The sequence below is a fragment of the Clupea harengus genome, chromosome 22 (genome assembly GCF_900700415.2).
Source record: "Clupea harengus chromosome 22, Ch_v2.0.2, whole genome shotgun sequence".
Taxonomy (NCBI): Eukaryota; Metazoa; Chordata; class Actinopteri; order Clupeiformes; family Clupeidae; genus Clupea; species Clupea harengus.
Window position 1 is genome coordinate 15,136,414 of NC_045173.1, and position 26,451 is coordinate 15,162,864.

The window sequence follows — 26,451 nt, forward strand, 5'->3', positions numbered from 1 at the left end:
TTCAACCCCCCCATCTCCTCCTCCTCCTCTCTCTTCCTCTCCCCCACGATCTTTCCCTCTTCTTCCCCTCCTCCAACCCTCTCTCTCCCTCGCTCTCTCTCCTGCAGTGAACAGGCAGGCAGCATCACTCAGCAACCTCCCAATAACCATCCATCCCCTGAGCGTGGCCCGTGTCAGCCAAGGCAATTAAAACAATCCATTCTCTCTCCCTCCCCTGCTGCTGCTACTCCCACACACACACACACACACACACACAAACACACAGCCGTTTGCACTCGCTCCACACTGGGCCTCTCAGTCCTGTGACCTGTCTGTGGCCTTACAGCAAAAGCACAACCTCTGCTAAATGATCAGTTTGAACTGTCAACACAGGTAGTGGAGTGGGAGGCAGGATGCGAGAGAGAAAGAGAGAAAAGGGGGGAGGTAAGGAATGTAATAATTCATGAAACAGGGCAGGAACTCATCTCCCCTTGGTGACTGGTCTTATTTCGAGACGGGGAGGAAGGAACAGGTATTGGGAAAGAGAGGCATGTGGTGCCTGGTTCTTTATGAAACAAACAGGTAACACATCCTCTGATGCTAAATGGTGGAATTAGATTGGTTTGGAGAGACAGAGCGAGAGTGAGAGTGAGAGGGAAGATGACATGAAATACAGCAAACAGAAAGCTTGCCTCTTTAAAGTGTGGAGAAAATGGCCCTGACACAGGGCTTTTCACTTCAGCCGCTGATAGTAGCTAGTTCCTGTATTTGTTTAGTGCCTGCCAGGTCAAAAACTAAGGGATGAGCTTGGAAGTGGCCTGCTTCAAATGGGTGGACAGAGGAGAAGTGACAGACAGTAGCTACCGTGAGCAGCCCTGCATGCAGAAGTATGCACAAGACTGAGAGCTGTGCAATTACGGAGAAACATCCCTGCTGAATGATGCCTTGACTTCAAACTGGATACCACCACCCACAGGCATGATGCAGAAACCCCCGAAACACCGAAGCTCTCAGCTGAGTGGATTCACTCACCTTCAAAGGGGAAGCTAGAGAGTGTCTGCAGGCATGTTCAGATGAAGCTTCTATAAAGTAGACTAGTTTCACCTCCCACAACCTCTCGCATCCATAAAATATGTATGAAATTTATCAGACCGAGATGTGCCTAGGCTGTGTTATTCAATAATTCACAGACTTCACCTCTCATTTATTTTTGACCACCTGTCTGGGCCGATAACCTTTGTCTTTTGAAATCTCAGCCCTGATATGTACAAGGAGTGATGATGAGCTTCTCCTTTGTTTATTTGTACAGACAGTCTGTGTTAGGTTTGCCTTGAGTGAGACTGGGAGTCTGTAAAGCAAACGTAACAGCCCTGAGTGGGCCGTTCTTAACAGGTTTTTCTACTGAACAGCAAAAAAGAGAGGGAACAGTGAAAAGGCATTGTCTGCAGCTAACTATTATGCCATAGACATCATATCTCTTGAACTTGACTTAACCTCACAGTAGGTCATGGTGTGTGTGTAAGAAGAGTTATAAAACTCTGTCAGTGTGAGGGACTGGATTCACGTGTGCCGTTCAAGAAAGAAGAGCTACAATGTTGTGGCATAACAATGAGGGGAAGACAGCGGCGTGTTGTTCAGTTTCAGCGAGCGATATGGGTGAATGGCCTATTGTCTTCCACACAGACTCAGAATCATTCTGTCTTACATACCGTTCCATCCGTCCGTCCGTCTGTCCCTCTGCCCACTTCTATGTAGTGAGGTGGTATCAGATGCTGAGGACAAGTGTTCCTATGTGGTTAGGGCTAAGATTGAGGTTACGCAACACAGCACAACACTGTGACACTCACATGTCAGTCTATAATGCCTCTTCTCTGATACTTTACGCACCCTCTTTTTCGTGATGGCCCAAAGCCCATTTGACCTAATCAACAGTGATTTGTTTCACTACGATTGGCCATTTTCTGGAACATAAATGACTACTTTCCTTATAATTCCATAATCTGACAGCTCTCTAGGAGTCCTCCAAAAGTGTGTGAGTTGTGTGTGATATTCTGTGTGTCTGTGTACGTGTGTGTTTCAGTGTGTGGGTGTGTGTGTGTGTGTGTGTGAGTGCAAGAGAGAGTGTGACCTGCAGCACGATCATCATTAACTACTGTAACCTGAGCAGGGTTTTGAGAACATTACTGACCTTCATGGCTGAGTAACTGCCCACAGCAGGAGAAGCTTTAACAGCATAAGCCCTCCGTTCAAAACACAAAAGTGGCCCTGTTCTCACCGAAAGGATCACATCACACTTTGCATGATTTTTCTCAGTAAATGTCCTTATCTGATTGTACGTGACTGGTCTAGGTCAAGGGGAGATCACAACAAGGTGTGCAAATGGATAGATGGAACAGTCAGATTACACCGCTAAAGGGAGCTAGCTGGTCCCTTCAGACAAGATTTAAGTGTGGTTAGCTGCCTGAGCAGGCTTCTTGGCATTTACCGGTATTTCTTTATAGACTCCATGCCATTTACGTTAGATAGCTGTATTACTGTAATTTTCATATTTGGTGACTTTACAGAATTTACTGTAAATTGTCTTACAGCAAGGTGTGCTGGAAATATTTTCTTCTCTCTGAAAACCATCCTGCCATTGCTAGAGCCTCGATCCAACAGCAATGCTTTTAACAACGTGGCCTCCAAAATCATTAACATCCCCTTTGCTATGTGTAATCCACCCAGATATAGTTTTTTCTGGAGGGAAGCTCTTTTTCTCAGATACATGTATGTATTCTCAGATAGATGTATATATGTTACTGATGCTTAGAACACCTCCACCGCCCCCACCTCTATGATTTATTTTTCCAATAGGCTTTTCATACATTTTTAACAGCATGCTAGGATTTTCGGTCAGGGTAAAGCTGCCTAATTACCATGTTAAAAAACAAGGTGAATTATAAGCAGATACCGGGAGACGGGGCAATAGATCGAGGCCTGAGCTGGTATGATTCCTGGCCCAGGTAGAGGTGGGCCCTGAAGGCAGCTGTTTATCTGGCCAATTGCTGCGTGTTCAGCTCATTTATGATCCTGAGAGGGAGCACACATTGCATGCTCTCGACTGTGCACACAAGATCTTTTTCTGGAGCGACTGGAGTACTCAGTGCACACCTGTACAAGCCTGATCACATTCCAGAGTCTTGCTACGGTTTCCATAAAATTTCCTGTGAAGACTAAGGGCTTGGCCGCTTTCTTTGTGTACCACCCCACCCCTCTCTTTGCTCCATACTGCACAACACATCTCCATTCCTCCCCAGAGTGTGTGGTTACACCACCATCTGTTCACGCTGCCTTGCCGCCATTGGATGATGAAGATTCTGGGGCCCTGTAACTATGACAACGGCAGAGAGCATCATCTCAGCAGTCGCAGCGGGGAGGTGTGATGATGACCAACTGGCTGTTAGAACAGCAACCCGTAACCATGATCTCCAAAGAGATTCATCTCACCTGCTTTTCATGACTGCCCATGCCTGAAGCCATTCAGCCCCAGGGTTCCTGATGCTATGGTAGAGGACGTTAGGATGTCCCTTAAATGTTTGGGTTCTGTTGACCTGGATGAATTTCAAGGTCATGGTGGGTCCTATAGCAGTATTTATACACTGGCTACACTAATTAGTTGTGTTCATGTAATCACAACAAAAAATCAGATGGTGACTGAAATAGCTAAAGTTTTGATTAGCATTAAAAGTATTATGATGTCAACATACCCTACATAAACATGATCTTATTACCAAGTCATGCCAACACCGGTATCACCACTGCACCACACCACTAACAAGCATATCACCACTGATATATCACCACCAATTACTAGCACAAAGAATTTAACATCTATGCCCATGTAAGAACAGAATTAGGAACACAATTGCTTTGTCAAAGATTGATTCATTTCTAAAACCAAATCCATCCGGTAGTCATCAGGTATGTCAAAAGGTGAAAGCCTGGGTCAATGTGTCAACGATTACCAAATATTCTGTACACATTGCAGCGGTAGCTGAAGAGTAAGAAAGACTGGCTTAATGCAGTGCCCGTAATGGCCAGTAATGAGAATGAGGAGATACAGCACCTGACTAAGGACCAGGGCCGTAAAAGCACAAACACCAGTCCTGACCAGCAGAGCAGCTCCCATCACCCCTCACCAAGAAACGCAGTCCAAAGGGCACTGTCAGACAACTTGTAGTGCTTGTAGGGGACTGTGCTTACACTGTGATTTAATTCTGTCAACTTGAACAGCGTCTACAACATTTTGCATAAGCCTCCCTTATGAGTCACCTCCAACTAACTCTTTCAGTTTGCTAATACTGTTGCATCCATTCTCTTTGGTCAGTGAGCATTTCGATCCAAAGCAAGCCCGGTGACGGCATACATGAGGGATTTTATCAGCATGTTTCCTCCATAGGCAGGAACTGACCCTGTGACCTTGACATTACCTGAACTATGATAAACCAGTTAAGAGTACTGAGGCGTCTCTGCCTCTGTCTCTATAGCCTTGGCCTCGACAGCTGCTATTTCTGGAACAGCACAACCGGCTGCCTCTGTCTCATATCCTCACTCACACCGTGCCCCTTCCCAAAACACACACACACACACACACACACACACACACACACACACACACACACACACACACACACTCAACAAAGGCCTGTGAGGGCTTAGGGGTAAGGAGGGCAGGAAATCACATCCATTACTGGGACTCTGAATCAGAGCATGTCTATAGTAAAAATGCTTTCACCTCCCCTACCCCCCACCTCAAATCTCCTATTTGGTTCAGATATTTTTGGGTTGTGCTTTCATTTAGCACAGATGTGAAGATATGGTTTGCACCTCTGTTCACTAACAATGTTAAGTAGAACATTCGGTGGGGAAGTGAATTCAGATGATGTACAGATGAGTACTGTACTTGATCCTCTTGATGTTGATGTTCACTTTCACATGACATGACCTACAGATGGAACATCACACGACCATGGAAGAAACCACAACACAAGCTCCTAAAGACTGTTTTAAGACAACATTACAAAATGTGATTGTTACAAGTTTACCATTGAACTCTTTACCGTGTACTGGTATACTGTTTATCAGGATTTAAAGAGTAAGGATTTTCATTCCATTGTAAACATACCACCACGCGGGAACTTGATATAAAAAGTAATTACATTTTAATACACAATATGTATTATGTTGTACATATTTCTGTTCTACTGAATTCCTTGGTCACCTTTTAAGGTATTAGCACCCATAAAAGCTTTTTTTGTTGGGTAAAACAAGGCCACATCAAATATCTACCCTAATGTTGACAAGTGGAAATTATGTTGTGTCTTAGTGAGACCAGCAAGTATTGATTTTGATCCACAATACCTTGTAGCCAAGTTTAGTAAATATGATTCTCTTTATATTGAGTGCTTTGAACAGAACATACTTGGAAGAACAGCTCCATAGTATATTTAATCAGGGAAAGCACATTTTGAATCCCATAAATAATAAGGAAAAGGTAACTTTGAAAATAAAAATGCTGCCATTAATAAATAAGGTGTAAATGTGAATAAGACACAACAGGATTTTCTCATTCTTTTCTGCCACTCCTTTCTGATGACATATCTGTCCTATTAACATTAGTTTTCTCAAAACTTACAATAACGCTGAACCGAACGAAATATTCCAGCAACGCATGTGCGAGAACACATACGAATAAACGCCTTTGAAATGACCAAATAAGTTGTCAATAACATCAACAGTTAGATACATTGAGACTGACATGCTGTCTTTGGTGGCAACAAAGTTAAAGTTTGGGCACTGTCAGCAGTGATTTACTCAAATCTCTAGCATCCCCAGATGTTCGGACGCGAATGTATCCAAGCAAAGACATCGAGTGGTGGCAAAAGTCTTCAACCTGTTTAATCTGCTGGAAACTAAGGACAGTTCTCCACGCACTGGCAGCTTGCGTTGCATTCCTGGATGATACGATGAACGGTTTCGAAGATGAACTAGTCCCGCTTGTCATATTCAAGGCAAAAGACTCAATGTCGTGATTTGCCGAAAGATTGGCAAAGCGATAAATGTTCCGTACTGCCTTGATGGGATTTTCTACTAAATCCTCGTAACGCACAGTCATGTATTTCCCCTTAAACCAGCTGGGCGGATTTATGGCGGTTTTTAGAGTTCTTGATGTACGGTCACATATCACTTCCATGGCTCCAATTGAATGGTAGTCAGAGCCGTCTTTTTTATTAACTTTATGATTCGGATCTGCAAATGGCATACGGCGAAGTTTAGGGTCTCTGCTGCGTACCACCTGCAAATTTTCACGGATCAGCCCGTGTCTTGATTTAATCCTTGAGTTGGCGACAGCCCTGGGGTCCCTAACCAAATGAATCACTTTCAGGTTTAACGAAGGGTCTTCCATTAAGGGAGCCAATACGTTGACATCCAAGATGCGTACTCCCTTGATTACAATTGTGTTATATTTCAAGCACTCCTCTTCCAACACTCTAAGACTCTGAGGGGGGCATTTTTTACACACCTTGTCATCCACCATTCCCACCACATCTTTCCTGTATGCTGTGCAAAGAGGCAAAGAGCACATGACTTTATTGAGAGTGGCACCGAAGACTCCAAGAGAAGTTACATTCTTGCCGCCGGGGCTATTGTAGAGTTGAAACACCGAGAAATCACAACGGTATAGGGAGTTCAGCATGTCTCTGGCCGCCCCCTGAAGAGACACCGCATCCCCGGGGTAGAGCTTCTGCCATATATGCCACATGGGCTCGTACAGGAAGAACACCTCTGGGTTTTGATTAAACAGTTCTCCGAAAAAGGACGACCCAGATCGCCAGGTCGTCAAAACGTAGATCAGCTGTCTTTTTCTGGTTTGTGGGGCTTTATAAAGAAAACGCATATCAGACCTGCTCTGAAAAGTCGTGCCCTGCATTTGATGATTACATTGTTGTGGCTCTTTAGTCCATTTGTAGTTAGCCAGGTTCAGCATGGTCAAAGCTACAAGAAGAAAGTAGGCTATGAACATGATTATTCTCTTTCTGCGCAATACTTTCATAACAAATCCAGGATTTGCTATGATCTTTGTATTGTTCCGGTAGGTTTTGGGTTTGCGGCCGAATCCAACATCTTTCTCCCATGGTGGCGTCAATTTCAGTTGATACGGTTTGTTTTTCATTTGAAACGACTGAAACTATATTGTGAGGTGATGTTTAGATTTGTACCACTGTAGCATTCCGTGTAGCGGCTGTAGAGTTACATCTGGAGGAAGACGTTTGCATCAAGTCCATCGATATGGGTACTCGCGAACTGAGTGATCAGCTGCCAAATCCTCCCCAAAACCCAGTTGAAAACGTAAACAAGCAGTTCTGCAATGAGCAAGTGTTCGCATTCGGAATTAAGGCCTCGGATCAAGAACGACAGATCTACGTGAAAATGTACTTACTGAGAATTAAAGCTTCGGATCCCCTATTAGTTCGTTGATACATCTCAGCACAGGCTAAGGGTAAACAAAGCACCAGCAAAGAGAAGAAGGCTACCCCGCGGACTGTGATTTGAATAAAATAAATCCGTTTACTTCGGGCTGACACCATTTGGCACCGGCAACATAATATAATAATTCTCCATTTACGTGACTGCGACACTTCTCTTCAGATAAATATTTCCTGCCTGTTTCGAGTCCTATGCCGACTGGACATTGTCGTACCACTGAAACTAATTGAAACTGCGAGAGTTCAATCAGAGCATGGCACACCTAAGTCCCTCCCACCTAAAGCCGTGATAGTTGGAAGGTCTAGGAATCAGTCAGGCGGCGAAGAATGTAACTGGCGGTTGACATGTCTGTCTGATGTCGTGACTATTCGAGGGACGGCCAGATACAGCAGCATGTAAACATCCCTTGTTTCATTTAAATCACTGATGTGCTAAATGTGCGAGCGCCATAGTTCATCATCACACAGATAATGCTTAAAACGGTATGCTTTACCATAGCATCAATATAATGGAATAGCCTGTAGGGGTAACCGTCCATATCAACGTATTATTCTTATGAGTTACTGCAACAATGACATTTTTTAGATGAAATTCATCGGCATCCATTTTGGCGATAAAAGTTGTATAAGGCTGCTGATGGCATATGTGTGACACTCAATGGGTGTTACATAAGACAGTTATTAAATACATTGTATTCCCTATGGAGGCGTGTTTGCTTTAATCGCTCTATTCGTGACTGCCACCTGCTGTTGTAATGTCCCTGCCCCTCTCTCTCTCTCTCTCTCTCTCGCTCTCTCTCTCTCTACACACACATGAAACAGCAAACAAAAAATTTAATTTAACCAACACATTCTGCAAATCATCGTGCCTTAAGTACAACTACAGATATTCATTTTGTGATTGTTTTGCATAGTCTTTACCTTCAAATGGTATTGTTAGATTACATTCCTGCACTTTTTTATTTCTTATGTAAAATAGTATTTTACGTCCCTCTTCTTACACTAGGTCTCTATTGATTGTAGCTTGATTGTTCTCTCCTTTGTACGTCGCTTTGGATAAAAGCCTCTGCTAAATGACTAAATGTAAATGTTGTAAATGTTAGAGCAGCAATATTAATCTTGTATTGCAAAAATTAGTGGCAAAACATTGCATTCCACCGGCACTATTGAAATGGAAAGTGTGTGTGTTTGAGTGTGTCCCTGTTTGTGTGTACGAGTTCCACGGGCCTCCTTGAAATAAGAGTGACAAGAGGTTCATGTCCGTGTTGCATTAGACTGGCTCACTGCCATGTGTGTGTCTGAACAGCCTAGAGCTTGCCTTTACACTGAGGAAGTCCACCAACCCCCACCCGCCCACCTATCTCCCCAACCACCACTATCACTTCTGCCCCTATCTACATCCTTCTTTTTATCTCTTCCCTTCTCTCTGTACTCCCTCTGTATTTTTCTCATTGACTTCAATGACCCTCTCCCTGCCTCTCTTCTCACACTATACTGTCCTGTAGTCCCACCCAGTGGCGCTCCCACTTGTACGCAAAATACACAAACTGCGTAAACTCGCAGTGGTACATGGCAGGCTGGCTGTTTTTGTGAATTAAAACAGACCGGAAAGTACTAAGAAAGACCGGGCAGCAGAGCAGACGGGCAGACGCTTCCTGTGAACCTTCTGCCATGGTCACCAGTACAGCTGGAGCCAATTCCTCCCCTGGGCCAAGTACTCAGAACTCCCTCCGGCAGGCGACCACAGGCCTCACATCTTTCCAGTGCGTACTCGTTCCTCGTTACTCGTATTCCTCCTGAAACCGCACCCTGATCACCTCTCACTCTTCTTCCTTTGCCGCTCCTGCTCGACGAGGGCCCGGTGTACTACATCAACACGATCCTGGACTACTGACGCCGTCGAGGCCACCTCATCTCCTGGACTGGGAGGGCTACGGTCCAGAAGAAAGATTCTGGGTCCCTCGTGAGGACATCCTAGACCCAGCCCTCCTCATCTCTTTATACCAAGAGAATCCAGATCACCCAGCACCCCGATGTAGGGGGCGACCGAGGTGGCAACTCCGATGTTGGGGGGCCCGGCCCTCAGGAGCGGCTCCTGGAGGGGGGGCTAATGTCACGCCAGCGCTGAACCTTGCTTCTGACACGCCCCCTCCGACTTCAACTCAACCACATCCCTCTCATTCACAATCACCGGAATACTAATCACCTACACCTGTCATTTCCCCACTTAAACTCTTCACTCCCCTCACTTCTTTGTCTGGCCTCGTATCTTAAATGACTAAAACCTGACGACACAAGCCCCGGACTGGTCGAACTCCGTTTTCAATCTCTGCCCCCATAGACATAGTATACTATGTATAGTATACTATGTCTATGTCTGCCCCGACTCCGACTTCCAGGACATCCTATCTTTTGCTTTTCCTCTCGCGCTCCTGCGCTTATTGTTCCTGTGTTGGTTTATCTACTTCGTGTTTACTCTTAGTCTGCCTTCTCAAATACCTCTGAGCTTTGTAGTTTTGACTTCTGATCTTCCGTGCTTCACCGTTTTGGACTCTTAAATCTTCTGAGCATTTTGTATCCAGTTTTACTTTTGTGTTTGTCCCGTTTTTTGAAAACATGACCATTTATTTAAAAACAAAGAAGATGTTGTCACAGTGGACAAAACAGATGAGGTGGAGGGTCAAAAAGTCTCTCCCCAGTTTCGTTTCATATGTTGACGTAGAGCCTTATGCTGTTAGCCGTTTACAACATAATTAAATATAACATTAAATATACCCACATCATGCGTTAAGACAAGCCCCATGTGTTGACATTTAAACCGTTTACAACATTATTAAATATTACGTTAAATAAACCCACATTATGCGTTAAGACAAGCCAGATATGTTGATGTTGATGTTGAGCCTTATGCTGTAAACCGTTTTGTTGTCTGAGCATGCGCGATTATGTTGAGCCTTATGCCATAAACCGTTTGTGTCTGAGCATGCGCAATGTGAGGGACTACTATCCCCCAAAGGACTACCATCGTGTAGCGACAACATGTACCCAGACATTCACAATATAATTAAAGGTGGTTTGTTATTTTTCGAATAGTTTGGAACTGTTGGCACACATGAGCTAGCGACCAAGAAACACATTTGCTACAGTAGGCCTATTTATCTTATCAACGTTTATTCTTTCTTTCAAAATGCATTTAAAACCTCTGGATGCTAGCCCCCCGTCATTGGGTTCAGTGCTACAAAGTTAGCTAGCGTTAGCTGGCATCTGAGTGATCTAAAATAAAACATTTATAAAAATATAAATATATGGAATACATTCATATAAACACACAGCTGAATGTATTAACTCAAAACTAAGGCAAAATGAGCGCCACATCAAGTTTTGGCTGGAGCAGTTCTTTAAACTACCATAACATAGGGTCACCACAAAGATAGATAATAACATAATGTTCCAATCAACTGATTTCTTTTCACACTGCCCCATTGTCCAGGCGCTTTCATTCACTTCTGTTTACGTCAATAGATGGTATCTTTACTTTTACCAAAAATGGGCTGCTGCCACTTAGGTTGTATGTGGCACACTCTATGGTGGCACAACGTTTGTAACTACCGGAGCAGTGACAGACAGTAGGACTCACAAGCACAACTCAGAAACAATATATTTTACTGGCAGGGTTCGGTACACAGGTAGACAGTCCGGAGAACAGGCAAACAATTCCGACAAGGAGAAGGCGATGACAGGGTTCGGTACACAGGTAGTCAGCCCGGAGATCAGGCAAGCAAATCCGACAGGGAGAAGGCAAAAGCAGAGGTCATTAAACAAAGCAGAGGTTAAAAAAACCAAATCAAGTAATTTGCTGGAACGTTAGAACACGGAGGAAACTAAGACAAACTGGCAACAAGACACAGGAACACACAAACTAAATACACTAGGTGATGAGGAACAGGTGCAAACAATCAAGGCGGGGAAGACAATCACCAAAGGCGGGGCACAGACAAGGGCAGGGAGTGAGGTGTCTGAAACAAGAGGAGAGATGAGTATACAAACATAAAACAGGAACCGAAGAATAAACGACAAAATAAAGAAAACATGATTAGGAGGCAGGACAGGACTTAAAAACTTTCTTTAGTGTGCGTACTATGAACAAAAATCCTGCTGCCACCCCTGTACCAGTCCTACTGAGTACTGGCATCCTATTCTGGGACTTAGATTGCCCAACAGATGAGCCAATATTAAAATATAGAAACACCTCCCATTGGCAGCAGAGCACAGCCCAGTGTGAACATCAGCACTGTGTGCATTTTTCCATTTCTTGTGAATACTACATGACTAACCATCTGAACTGTGTTATGAAGTTTTGCAAATGGCGTGGCTGTAATCGGGCAGCAGAAACCAAGGTGGCATCACAGATCACATGGCCACAAAGGCCTATAAGAATCTCCTCTGGCACCCTGCCTCTTCTCTAAAACCCGATCCAACTGGTGACTGTCCAGGCAATCGCCCACACTCTCTGTGCTTTGAAAAAAAGGGACCTGGGTCTGGCCTACTGCTCTGAGTGATCTGGCTTCCTGTCCTGGGTCTGGCCTACTGCTCTGAGTGATCTGGCTTCCTGTACTGGATTGTGACACGTTAGCAGCTCTTCTCAGTGCTGACTCATCCAGTGATTATATACAAGTGAGTCATTAAACCTCAGGCATTTTTATGTAGCTGCAGGGCATGCTGTGCAGGGCACTGGGGCATAGAGGGTAGTAGAGATTATTCTGTACGACGCAAGATCAGCTTGTGAGCACCAACCTGGTATTAAGGGCTCTATATTCAGAAGTATGGTGCACTGGTTTGGAGGGTTAGATGGTTAGTTTGTTTTTAAGCAGTGTCAATTCAGTTAAAACAGTTTACGTATAACTTTGACTTTTCTCATATGTTTAATTATCACTGTGATTTTGCTTGTGTCTCCTTCTCATCAACCTAATCTCCTGTTAAATGAGCAAGACCATGAACTCTCTCACACACTGACTCACCGGACATCATTCTTGGCCTTAACCAAGCTGCAGCAAAGAGCCTTGGAACGTGCATGATTGTCATGCCCATCACTTCTCCATTTGTCTTCATACACACCCTTACATATAGAATCATGTCTTCATACACACTCTTACATATAGAATCATGTCTTCATACACACCCTTACATATAGAATCATGTCTTCATACACACCCTTACATATAGAATCATGTCTTCATACAGACCCTTACATATAGAATCATGTCTTCATACACACCCTTACATATAGAATCATGTCTTCATACAGACCCTTACATATAGAATCATGTCTTCATACACACCCTTACATATAGAATCATGTCTTCATACACCCCCTTACATATAGAATCATGTCTTCATACACACCCTTACATATAGAATCATGTCTTCATACACATCTTTACGTATAGAATCATGTCTTCATACACACCCTTACATAAAGAATCATTGTTGGGAAGACATCTAAAGTTAGAATTCTTACTAAATTGCACACATAGGCCTATATAAAATAGTATCTGTGTAGTTGGCCAGTCCTTAAGGGTTTATTTTGAAATGGCACTTACGTAGATGTAGTGTGTAATCCTCATTTCAGTATAAAAGCTTACAGCTCGGATTTCCCTCTTGACCTTTCTATTCACTCCATGTGTGTAATTCTCAGTACTACCTTCAAAGCTCTTTCCTATGTATTAAGATTTCCACAACACTAAATATTACGGGCGGCAGTGGTACAGGAGGTAAAGAAGTCGTTTAGTAATCAGAAGGCTGCTAGTTCGATTCCCTGTCGAAGTGTCCTTGAGCAAGGCACTGAACCCCCAATTGCTCCTGATCTGCAGTGTGCCATCAGTGTAAATGTAAAAAAATGTGTATACATATGTAAGTCGCTTTGGATAAAAGCGTCTGCTAAATGACTAAATGTAAATGTATTACCACATCTATTTTCCCCATTTATTCGTCAGTTTATTTCATCGATGGCTTTGCTATTTTTCTTTTTGATATATGTCACTGTATGAAAGTTTTCTAAATTAATGAGCCATTGTCCCTCCATGTCCCTGAATGCACAACCTTCCATGCTCCTTTGTCCTTTGTTGTTTCCTGAAGAATAGAAACACTTGTATTGCCAAACTATTATCACATCAGCTCAGCCTAACTACTTTACATGCCTAAGAACCTGATTTCTATTGGTCTGAAATAATTCTAAACCCCACTGTGGCAAACACAGAAAAAAACAGAAGACCTCCTTGCCCTGCAAATGAGTATAATCACATATACCGCAGACTCACCACGCGGATGACTTCCATGAAAAGCCCCATCCCTGAGACAGGTGGGCAGCTGAATGAGTTGCCATGGCGAGGGCTGTTTTTGATAAGGGGAGAAACTAGGGAAGCAGTGTGCCTTTTGTGACCCACTTCCTGCTTAGAGGCCCTCGCAGGTAACCGATCCTGTCTTCAGGCTAATCAATAATGCAGGGTAACCGGTGACGACTCTAAGGCCCGATGAATTTCTCTTGAAGAAGTGAAGCAGCGCTGGATTGGGTGTCAGCGAATTGGCCATGGGCTTCAGGGGAAGTGATCCTTCGGCTCTCTTCCACTCATTCATCCATGCGGATTTCCTCTCCAGGGAGCCACTAGTTTTCAACAAGGAGAGACGAGCTGGACTGTCAATTTGGCTGCACTATGGATTTCTCCAAACCGGTTTAGAACACAGCCACAGTTGTTTACATTCCTCCCTGTTTGGAAACAGGAAGTACTGTTAACTGGACGTGATTGGTAAGTCTCGTTTTTTTTTTTTCAAAGGCTCAGTTCTTTAGATAAGCTTATTACTCACACTTTGCCATGAAAGAGGCAGTGTTCCTTATTGTGTAATTACTTAGGGGTTCTATTTAACATTAGACTCACAAAATATAAAATATCTTTATATTGCTTTTTTGTAACTGACTGCTGTAGACACACGCCTACCATTTGTATTTCATCTGGCTCAGTTCTTGTATGACTTTGACACCTCATCACTGCCGCCTGCTTATATTACTGGTGAACCATAAAGGACCATTGATGCGGCTGCGGTGTAGGAGCTGTGCCACCCAAATGAGAGTCGCATGAAGTAGTCACCCATAACCCTTAACAGTGAGTGAGCTCATTACCTTTTCATGTCTGATAGTGAAGTGTGTCGTGAGGAGAGTTGTGATCTCCCTTTCCTACAATACGACATCTTGCCTCTGTTCATTGCAATGCAACAGTCTGATCAGCAGTGTTATTGGTGGCTGTCGATGTGGCAAGCAGAATAATTAATTTGACTCTCTCTGTTCTGAGAGTGTTCTTACTGACGAAGACCCCTATCTCCCTAGCTGCTCGCTGTGATGTCCCTGCTTGGTCATGATAAGGTGTGATGACAGTGCTTTGTGTGGTCTGGGCAGTTGGTGTCAGGTGAAGTAATTTCACCTCAACTCCCTCAATCGCCATCCGCATCTAATGCTTTAGATTAGCCAAAGTTTAGTTGCTGATAAAAGGGAACAAGAGCAAATGTTACCCTAGATAAGAGTTCACATTTGATCCCACATCATGTTAACCAGTGGGATCCCACAACGCCTATCTACACACAGTGGATTTAGGAGATAACTGTTTACAGACATGGTTTACACAGGATAATAAATATTATGGCTGTTGATGTCTTAAACACCTGTATGTAATGCAGCATACCCTTTGCTTGTATTATTGCCGGATAACATGGTGGCGCTCTAGAACTGACCAGATCTATTCAAATACACAGTCCTTATTTACATGGATATTTCACCGGCTGATGTTGGTGAGACTGGAGCAAGGATACAATAGTAACCAGGATATAATTTCTGGAATCGTGATGAGATGCAAAGCAGTTGCAAAGCAGGCTTGTACTTATACTATTGTACAACTCAATATGATTCAGTGGGTATTTATGATTGACCACTGAATTTATAACTGTACATGTATAACTGTAATATTATTTACATCAAGTAAAGCTCCATTCCATTTATGGCAAATGTTTTGAATTGCTTGCATCAAGGGATTTTCCAGCACCCAGTTCCTCATTTCTACAGGCCTGTGCAAAGTAGTGTAGTGATCACAAACAAGCTAAATCTAATAATGATACACGCAGTAATGTGCCATGTAAGGTTTATTCTCAAGTGTACTGACCATGCTTGTCATTTCATCAGATTTTATTTACAAGCATGACTATTGTTGAAGTCATGATGTCACCCAATATAAGTTACTTTATCTATTGTCTTAAATTATTGTGTCTTTGTGTGTTAACTATAACAAGCAGACATTGGACTAATGCAATGGTTTATGGTTTACTTTAGGGTTCATTTACCAAAATGTATTAAAATGAATAAATCATTAACTACAACAGTACTTATTAATTAATGTTTAATCATTAATAATATTGAAATTCAGATGAACTAATCTGTTAATCTTAGTTAAGGGAACCTTTATTTTAAAAGGGCTATCCATGAGACTATAATTTCAAGTCGTAGCACTTGCACTAGGTGATAGAAAGTGACACATACCCCAGATACATATCATCATTGTATCTCATGTACTTATATGACACTTTTATGTGGGAAGCATAGGGGATATAGTTGGAAACACTTATAATACATTTCTAAAAGTGTGTTCACCTGGTCCAGCTCTGTTAGGTGGGTGTTTACCTGTCAGGTGAGAGATACATGAAGGCGGCTGATGACACAGCAGACCGAGTCCAAATGTTAAACTTTAACTTGTGCTGCTCCTCTGTTCCAGCACCACCCATACCCACAGTCGGGATCAGCTGACCAAAGGTCTCATCGCTCTCACCTCTACCTAGGGAGCTCCCCGCCCCGCTGTCAGGCCAGTCTCTGCAGTTGAGTCTGAACTGAACGTCAGGGGACCCCCGTCTGGGACCTCCCTTCTGCTTCACTGAGGAAAAACATCAGGACCCTTTCAGCTGTCAACCACAGAGGCATTTATCTAAAGGTACAGTGCCTGCTGTTACTGTTTTGGTAGAGCCAGATGTTGATTTGTTCATTTGTATTTTTATCGTTTGGTGCTCATTGTGGCATTATGCAGTGTTGTTTTGCTACGGAATATTATCTGCCAATGACATTTTTGTGGAAGCTCCCTGTCACCATATGAGAGGCTTGTTGTTGAAAGTTAACTCAATAAAAACAACAGTATGATTGTTGCCAAGGCAATGAAGTGTTTTTTGTTTTGTTTCTCATTTGACTAAAGAGGCCTCAGAGCAATAAGATTAAGCATAGACATAATATGGCCACAAGCATACTCCGATCAGTTGTATGTTATCAGGTCTCATGCTGTATTGCCTCTGCTCTCTAATCCTTCACCTCAGGGTCACTGGACGAAAGGTATAGCACTGCATAATCCAACATGGAGAAAAATGTGACTCAGATCTCACGTGAGGACCTGGATGACCTCAGAGAAGCCTTCGACAAGATCGGTCAGGATAGTCCTTAAAGCAACTTGCACTGCATATCCTATTCAGAAAAAATGCTTATACATTATGAAAATAACTAAATGTTTCCTCTTCAATGTATCAGTGTATATCTACTACACTAGTTGATGTTGAAATTACAAAATGCCTCTGAATTGGCTATGTTAAATATGAGTGTTTAGTATTAATGTCATATGGGACAGGAGCAGGACAGAATATGTGTAACTGTCAATCTATTAAAGTTAGAAAGCGAATGTACAATTCACATGATGGCTGTAAGTGGTCAAACATTACCAGATTTTATAGGAGACATGATGATATAACATTACATTCCCTGGTGTCTTAATTGCACATGTTAATCACTTTACAGTGGCCAATTAGTAATCAAGTTGGTGATACTGTGTCCTGATTGTAAAAACTGTGAAATTGAAAAGAGATTGAATATCGTGCATGGATGATTTTATTTACACAGATATTGATAACAGTGGCTTCGTAAGTGATTTTGAACTGCAGGACCTCTTTCGGGAAGCCAGGTTTTCTTTGCCAGGGTTTAAGGTACGGGAGATCGTAGAGAAGTTCATGGTTCATGGAGACACCAACAAAGATGAGAAGATAAGCTTTGATGAGTTTGTTGCGGTAAGGCAATAGCATTTCATTTTGTCTTCGTAAACATTATGGGCCCTAATTTTATTGACTGTCTACTGGAAATGAGCAAAGCAGCGAGTAAAGTCCACCGCACATGAACTAAAGCTAATTTAATAATTTGGCAAAATCATTAAGCTAATTTAATACCATGAGCAAGATCCCAAATGCAAACATGGGTCAGCGCAATGCTCCCACAAGCCACACAATAGCGTTAGTCCATGTGCAACGGCATTTGCTCGTTGCTGGTTGCTCGTCAATGACATTAGGGCCTGTTGTCTCCGCTGCTAGTAGCACGGGCAACTACAAGGGTATGACCATGAGTTCAAATGCATTAATTTGAGGGTAATCTTGATTTCAACAGTTGAATGTCTAGATGTGAACAACAACAAAAATGAGCTGCACTGTAAATGCAACGACCACACCTACTTTTTTCCCTAAATATGATAGATCTTCCAGGAACTAAAAAGCAAGGAGGTTAGGGAGACCTTCCGCAAAATGGTTACTAGAAAAGATGGGATATTTTCTTTTGGGGGCACATCAGGAATCTCCAGTGAGGGAACTCAACACTCATACTCAGGTAAGAGAACAAGAGCGTGAGGGAGAGTCAACATCCCTAATCAATAAGGAAAAACTTAGCAGCCAAAAAAGGTTACTCATTCCCTGGAAAATAATGTGGTTTGCATTTTTATTTGCATTTTATGTTGTGTATTTTAATGTTGTTGAATATTTCTATTAGTTATTTTCATCATAAAACCTCTGTATAAATCATTCAGTTGACATGTCAAACCAGGTCAGTAAAATAAAAGTGTAGTGGTGTATTTGATTTCTACTGACAGCTCTTGTGCTCAGTGTGTAACAGAAACGTAGTCTAACTTTGAATTTAAAGCAGCTGTTTTGTCTTCTTTGATGACCCATCAGATGAGGAGAAAGTGGCCTTTGTGAACTGGGTTAATAAGTCTTTGGCAAAAGATCCAGACTGCCAGCATCTTGTCCCCATGGACCCAGAAACTGACAGTCTGTTTAAGTCTGTCAAGGATGGAATACTCTTGTGGTAAGGTATCATGACCAACAGTCCTGCATTTAGTCCCACTGTTCGCTGTTGTGGTGCATCATTGTAGTGGCATGCATTTAGCCTGGTGTGGGTTAGACAATATGTTCAGTTGGATGATTCAGTAAATTATTCATCTGTTCACTGGTGTAATCATCTTTGTTTTTGTCTTTTCAGCAAAATGGTTAATTTGTCCCAGCCTGACACAATTGATGAGAGAGTGATAAACACGAAGAAATTAACAACTTTTACTATGAATGTAAGCACCATGTCACATTGTGACAACACCATGAGCACAACTGGTCTGATGTGCTCTTGGAAACGCTTTCCTTTTTCTGTCATTGTGACTTTTCCGCTGTTTTTCCCAGTTGCAAATTTGAACCTTTTTCTCTCTTCCTCTCTCTGTCTTTATCTATGTTTCTCTTTTTCCCAATCTTTTTGTACTTGTGCATGTATGTGTGAATGTCTCTCTCTCCCCCCTAACAGGAGAACCTGATGCTAGCTCTTAACTCTGCCTCTGCCATTGGCTGCACTGTAGTCAACATTGATCCTCTGGACCTGAAGGCTGGGAAGCCCCACCTGGTGTTGGGCCTCCTCTGGCAAGTCATCAAGATCGGGCTTTTCGCAGATTTTGAGATTTCCAGTAATGAAGGTTGTCCAGATTGTGTGTTTTGCGTCATATTTTGCTAATATCTAAAGGAAGAATTGGATATTTATCTCTCACTACAATCCCTCCTCTGTCTCCTTGTGTGTGTGTTTGCTTGTTCGTGTGGTTTTTTCTTTTCTTTATGTGTCTGTGCGGTTCTGGATGGATTTGCATGTTGGCATGAATGTGTGTGTGTGTGTGTGTGTGTGTGTGTGCACACGTGTGTGTGTGTGTGTGCAGCACTCATTTCTCTGCTGCTGGAGGGAGAGGAGCTGGACCACCTTTTGTCCATGTCCCCAGAGGAGCTGCTTCTGCGCTGGGTCAACCACCACCTCAATGCTGCTGGCTGGCAGCCCATTCGCAACTTCAGTGAGGACATCAAGGTACTGCTGCCCCACCCGAACAACATCAGGCGGAAAACACAAACTGAAATAATTAAAATCATACTCTTCCCTATATTGCACACACAACTCATCAGTTATCATTCAAATATTTCTGTCTGTTCAGAACTGATTCCTCAATTTAAATAAACACAAGTGAAGTAAAAAAAAATATCATAAAGGAAGTGTTTGAAAGAATATGGTATTTAGCTAATTGTATTTAGATGTATTTAGAATTGTGAAGATTTGCTTCATCATGTATTCAAAGCGACTATCTTTGAGCTGGTAGACTCTAGTACATGACCTCTTTCCTATGTCTCAGGACTCCAGAGCTTATTTCCACCTGCTCTATCAGATCTCTCCAAACGGAGAAAGAGACGAGATGAGCATTGACATTGACATGTCAGGAATAAATGTGAGTGGGGAAATGTTGTGTGTGTGTGTGTGTGTGTGTGTGTGTGTGTGTGTGTGTGCGTGTGCGTGTGCGTGTGTGTTTGTGTGCATGTGTGTGTGCACAAGGGTGCACATCCATGTGTCTGTTTATATTTGTACAATATACAATGTTAGTCAGTCAGTTTGTGTGTGGGGTGTATGGGACCTATATGTGAATTTGATTCTGTGCAAATGTATGTACGTGCCCACACACCTTCCCTCGAATTTGTGTGTCAGTGTACTTTGATCAACAGCTGTAAAAAGGATCCTGCCCACTATTAAAAAGTAAAAGGTCCAATGAGGTAACTGTAGCGAAGGGAGAGCGTGGTCACCCCACCCGACTTGAACCCGGGTCTACAGGGTGCCAAACATGCACTCTGACCGCAACGCCAAAGAGCCAGCGCTTCACGCACACAGGCATTCCTCGCGCATCCACCAACTGTACTTCTTCCTTCCAGAGCGCCCCACACACAAGAGCTTCACCCATCTATGGGGTTCGTCACACAGCGGTCAACCTACCTGGGGGTCCCTCACACAGTTTTACGGGCACGCCTCCGATGACCTCATAGCGAGCCATCCCACTTCTGACACTATTTGTAGCGAAGGGAGAGCGTGGTCACCCCACCCGGACTCGAACCAGGGTCTACAGGATGCCAAACATGCACTCTGACCACAACGCCAAAGAGCCAGGCTTGTTGGTATGGCAGTCAGAGCACATACTCATCTGTAGTGACGATCACATCGTCACAGTCACCTTCAGATTCATAACGAAGAGAATCGAACTGCTCTAAATACAAAATTAAACAAAAAAAAAAGCCGTAACCCCTGGTGAATGACAAGGACCATTGCTTGACAGGGCAAGACATGTAGCAGGCGTTTATAGCCTCCCAGTACTGTATCTGGAATTACACATTAACAGTAGAACTGGTGGTCACAGTCTTCTGTGTTTCTAATGCCAGCAGACCTGACTAAAGCAGTTGTCTCACCCTGTCACAAAAGCCTTGTCATTTGTAGGCACAACTCTCAGTTGTTGTAGGAGAGGTGGACAGTTTCCTGATTACACTTGTCATGCAGACAATAATGCAAATAGAGCATGAGGAGACGGAAAGAGACATCATGTGGATAGAGAGAAAGAACAAAAGAAAGAAAGAGAAATGAAAGAAAGAAAGAAAAAAAGGCCGAACGTAAGGAAGATTTGCATTGTAAATCTGGAGAGGAGGGGGTGGTTTGTCGGGAGGGGGTGTTATCCTGTCCATTGCTGTACTGGACAGTGCTGGATGTGGCAGTCTCTTTTCTTCCCAGGAGCGAGATGATGAGAAGCGAGCTGAACTGATGCTGAAACAGGCGGCCAGGATGGATGCCAGGCAGTTTGTCACTCCTCAAGATGTGGTGGCTGGGAACCACAAGCTCAACATGGCCTTCGTGGCTAACCTGTACAACCTCTACCCTGCTCTCAACAAGCCTGCCAGCAATGGCATAGACCTCACCTTACTCGAGGGTAGGTCTGTTCCCAAAGGACTTGGCAGGAATGCAAACACTATAAAACGGAGACATTAATACACCTGCCAAGTCTCTGATTAAAATCTTTAGAAGCATGTGAACCGTTCACAGTATTCTGGCAGAGAACATTGATATATCATAAAGGAGTTATGACTGCTCTGCAGTACTGCCATTTGTTTAGTTGGATAATGACTAACACAGAGGGAACTGTGTGGCCCTGAGCTGTGTAGTCTGGTTAGTTCATGAGGTGTACTTCACACCTATGGCCACTAGTGGTAGCAGAGTGCTTTGTGTGCGAGTCCTTCTGTGAGAGTCCACTTTAAAGATGTCGGGAGTGATTCAGTCCTCCTCCCCATTCTCCCACCCAGATTTGACACCTGCCATTGTAGGTACTGTACTGTGCTTGGTCACGAACTATTGCATGCTGCTATTTCATGCTCCTTGACCCATTTCCTCTTTCCCACATCCCACTCTCTGGCTTTTATGCCCATCCATAAACACACAAACACACACACACATTCCTACAGGTGGACGTTTTTCTCCTCCTATACTTTCTGAATCGGTTCTTTCACTGGACTGTCCTTAACAATGTTGCCTTTCACCTTGTCTGGCTGAATTGCATACCCAGTACATGTTGAAAGAGGTTTTTAACCAACAGCTCAAAAGCGATTTACCATACATGGTTTCACTATTCTTGCACAACAGACCACAAAGGAACTCTGCAAACAGCTTACTGGCACAGTGCACAGTCCACTGCCATTACGAGTAAATTCCAAAGTGTCATTTTTGGTTAACCAAGCATGATAGCCACATGTGGGTATGTAATAACATTATGCATTGATCTTCTATTTCATTCACTGGCGTGTGTTATCTGCTGTGTGCCGTGAAATCTGCTGGCCAAGTTCCCACAGTCACTTTTGTGGAGGAGAGCCAACCAGCTCTTATCCCTGAGGATAATGCCTCTGTGATATCATTGTTTTGCCAAAGATAATACCCCATTCCACACAGAGAGAGATTGTTAATAAAAACGTATCACCTTTAAAATGGTCAGTGATTAGATATACAGTAGGCATCAGTAAATGATCTGTTCTTTGTGAGACTCAAAGTGCTCCCTTTTGTGTCAACAGGAGAATCCAGGGAAGAGCGCACATTCCGGAACTGGATGAACTCCTTAGGAGTGGCCCCATACGTCAACCACTTGTACAGGTAAGAAAAGGTCAAATGCCATTTTTTCAAAGCAGGGTTTTTGGATATTAGGAAACATTCATTTTTGTCTTCTCAACCCAGCGATCTTGTGGATGCCTTGATCATTATCCAGTTATACGAACGGATTCAGGTCCCTGTGGACTGGAGGAAGGTCAACAGGCCCCCATATCCTGCTTTAGGTGCAAACATGAAAAAGGTTTGGCAAAATTTTGTACATATAGACTACATCTATGGATTTATTATAACAAATTCTTCCTGTATGTAATAGCATACATAATACCAATATTACAGTGACATATATTTATGCACGTAAACATTCATACTGGAATACTGGAACTGGATTTGAAAAGTTTCGCATTGCTATGTTGTAAATTGACAATTACATACCCTGTGTTGTATAATTTTCTAATTGCTTTCCTTATCAAATGCTATTCTCTTTCATAATAAATATATTACATTCCTCATGGCCACAACATAATCATGTATGTATTATTCAAATCTGCTCAAGGGTTTTCAACAGTAAAATCCAGATGCTTTATTGATGCAGATGAATATGCTAAATTATGCACATTATGCTAAATAATATCTATTGTTTATTTCTTTGTTTTGAAGCTGGAGAATTGTAATTACGCTGTGGAACTGGGCAAAAGGGAAGCCAAGTTCTCTCTGGTGGGTGTTGGTGGGGAAAACATCAATGAGGGCAGTTCAATGCACACTTTGGCTTTAGTGTGGCAGCTAATGAGGAGGTACTGGTACTGATTTCACAGATATATACGTATATGTTTTGGAATCTGTCAGAGAGAGGATATCGGTTTTGAGCCTGTTTTCAGTCACCAACTGACTCATGACTCAAAGCTTATTTTAGTTCAGGACTGGCCTGAAAGAAACTAGCATTATAAGATATTTTTAGACACCCTACTGTCATATCATTTTCCCTTACTCTCTGTTTTATAAAAAAAAAAAAAAAAAAAATGTGTCTCTCCATTGTAGATACACAGTGAAGGTTTTGTCAGACCTTGGTGATGGTGAGACAGTAATAAATGACCAGGTTATCATCAACTGGGTGAACACCACATTAAGAGAAGGTGGCATGGACACTTTCATCAGCAGCTTCAAGGTGAGGGAAGTGTAACCTCATCTCACAGTGATGGCCTTTATGAAGCTTCTGTTACCAGTTTTATTTATCATTTTATCTATCAACATTTTGTTTGTCTGAAAACAGAAATCTATGATGATGTTGACTATTACCATAGAGTTAGCTGTCTAGCTATCTGTGAAGGCTCTGCATTCTGTGTTAAACGGTTCTCTGTTGAATCCCGTTAATCCTTGTTTAAAGTATTTTCCAATTTGCAGTTCTTGTTGACCTTTTTTGATAAGTAAGGTTACTTTGTTTAATGGATGTGGTGTTTCTTCCATATATTTTGGTAGGAATCATGCAGAGCCATTTATCCTGAGATTTTTGGTGTGTCTAAAGATTTGTCTCTTACTAATGAGTCATCCGTGTTTTCCAGGACAAATCAATCAGCACTAGTCTCCCAGTGATAGATCTGATCACTACCATCGCTCCCAACGCCACCAAAAACGAAATGGTGAAGAGAGGCGACTTGAGCCCAGAGGACAAGCTGAACAATGCAAAGTAAGAAAAAAAAAACAATCCACTCTTTCCTCATAAATCACGGGGATAAAGATCGGACACCCCGTCTCCACTGCCTCTTGTCATGATTCTGCTCACTCCACCCCTCTCCCTCACCCAGGTACGCCATCTCCGTTGCCAGAAAGATCGGCGCAAAGGTCTACGCCTTGCCTGACGACTTGGTGGAGGTGAAACCCAAAATGGTGATGACAGTGTTTGCCTGCCTGATGGGCAGAGGAATGAAGAAAGCCGACAGCTGAGGTGCTTCCAGATGCTGAAACAACCATTGCACCATACTACTCCATCTCTCTCTCCGACCCCCCCCCCACCCCAACACACACACACACACAACAAACCCCCAGTACTGTTTTATTCACACTTTTCCAGTCACACTCCTCCTCTCTTTTCACAGCCTCCCTCTTTCTCTATCCTCTCCGTACGTTCTCCTACTCACCAACTGTCCATGCAAGCATTACTATAATGGCTCCATTACCTTCTTCTATTGTCTGTAATTTGTTAGAGATCATGGTAATAAGATGATCCGGAGGCATCTAAAAGACAAATAATGCATGTCATTTTTACGGGTTGTTTTGAAAATTGCACATAGCTTAAAATTTGTGAATGTTTGTAAATGCTGTCTATTTTATTTCTAGTGACTACTTTAAATAAAGTTATCAAATGAGGACAATTTGTAAATCAAGCATTTATTCTACTTTCCCAAGATCTTATAGGGAATAGGGATAGGACCACAAGTAGTCTTAATTGCACCCTTAAAATGGATATTACCATAGAGCTCAGTAGATACCTTAAGATCAAAGTCTCAACTTCCTTAGTTACTTAATTACCTCACCTATCTTAACATACCCTTGAACCACACAGAAAAAATATGAAAACCCCCTAAGAGAGGACTTCTCTACAACTTAGTTAAATTGGAAAACAACAGATCAGTGCATGAAATTCCTCTGGTTATTGTTGGGATAATTGGGCTGATGTAATGCTCCCATGCTGGGTGCACCTGACCGTCTCCATATTTCCCTGTGTGGTTCTGACTGTGTAGTAGCAGCCAGGGCACTCAGCCCGCCGTCTGGTCTGCATTTAGTCCTGCCGGACTTATCAAGCACGGGCCATCGGCCCGGACAGAACCCCAGAAAGAGGTCTGGTGCAGGCAACCATCTGATTCCAAACAGAGTGTTCATCAGTCTTTCCTCCTGTTCTTTCCCAAGGAGAGAGCGCTTTAGGTTTTTGCCTGCCCTGACTACGACGATGTATGAGGTTGTGTGAAAACAAAGCCTTAGGGAGAAAAATCCACAGGAGTTTGGGGGGTCCGTCATGGCATTTGAAACATGCCAAGGATTGTCAGGATGAATTGGATTCTCTGCATGCTCAGTGCCGGTACCACAGGTGCAGGCAATGAAATTAACAGCCCCCAGGTTTCAATCCACCTTTAATGGCTCACAAAGCCACAACATGACTCCCCTGGAGAAGCTCGTGCTGGAAAATAACTCTGGATGAAAGCTAAATCCCTTTCTCTATAGACCTCATGGATTAAGAAGCACAAAATCCTGAAAGTACATAAGAAAAGGCTTGACATTGACTTAAGCTATGAGTATTTGCTGGGTATTGTGTGTCCGGCTTTACCATAAGCCCTCAAAGGCAGATCTTTCGCTGCTCCGACTTTGGAATCTGGAAGTGATCGTGAAAGCAGGGGGGAGAGGGTGGGAGTGACAGGAGGGCATCTCTCCATATGCTTCAGTCCAAGACTCACACACATAACGCATTCCTCTTATTTCAGGAATTCAGAGCTATAGGAAACTCAGGCAGAGGGGCCAGAGACCATAATGAATGTAAATGCCACTGTAATTACACTGACATTCATTGCGTTTTTATTACAAATATTGTTGACTTTAAATTGTTCTACAAACTGCCAGTCTGGGCCTAAGGCAAGCTCAAATGTCAAC

General features: G+C 42.9%; 2 protein-coding genes across 2 annotated transcripts; one reads left to right on the plus strand and one right to left on the minus strand.

The window, feature by feature from the left end:
- Positions 1-5,547: 5,547 nt before the first annotated feature.
- chst2a (carbohydrate (N-acetylglucosamine-6-O) sulfotransferase 2a) lies at positions 5,548-7,746 on the minus strand. Its single transcript, XM_012815335.2, has one exon. The coding sequence runs from the start codon at positions 7,190-7,192 to the stop codon at positions 5,801-5,803; it is 1,392 nt and encodes a 463-aa protein (XP_012670789.1). The 5' UTR covers positions 7,193-7,746; the 3' UTR covers positions 5,548-5,800.
- Positions 7,747-16,335: 8,589 nt separating this feature from the next.
- Positions 16,336-25,178, plus strand: pls1 (plastin 1 (I isoform)). The gene is made up of 16 exons (XM_012815270.3): positions 16,336-16,528; positions 16,902-17,009; positions 17,476-17,639; positions 18,096-18,225; positions 18,567-18,699; positions 18,874-18,955; positions 19,183-19,348; positions 19,583-19,725; positions 20,045-20,137; positions 21,457-21,652; positions 22,782-22,860; positions 22,942-23,056; positions 23,473-23,606; positions 23,851-23,977; positions 24,372-24,496; positions 24,615-25,178. The coding sequence occupies exons 2-16, from the start codon at positions 16,940-16,942 to the stop codon at positions 24,751-24,753; spliced, it is 1,896 nt and encodes a 631-aa protein (XP_012670724.1). The 5' UTR covers positions 16,336-16,528; positions 16,902-16,939; the 3' UTR covers positions 24,754-25,178.
- Positions 25,179-26,451: the final 1,273 nt, after the last annotated feature.

Coding starts and splice junctions, on each gene's coding strand:
- chst2a (XM_012815335.2), bottom strand. CDS start 7,192: ATGAAAAACAAACCGTATCAACTGAAATTGACGCCACCATGGGAGAAA.
- pls1 (XM_012815270.3), top strand. CDS start 16,940: ATGGAGAAAAATGTGACTCAGATCTCACGTGAGGACCTGGATGACCTC. Junction 21,653..22,781: donor AGACCTCACCTTACTCGAGG/GTAGGTCTGTTC, acceptor TTGTGTCAACAG/GAGAATCCAGGGAAGAGCGC. Junction 22,861..22,941: donor TACGTCAACCACTTGTACAG/GTAAGAAAAGGT, acceptor TTCTCAACCCAG/CGATCTTGTGGATGCCTTGA.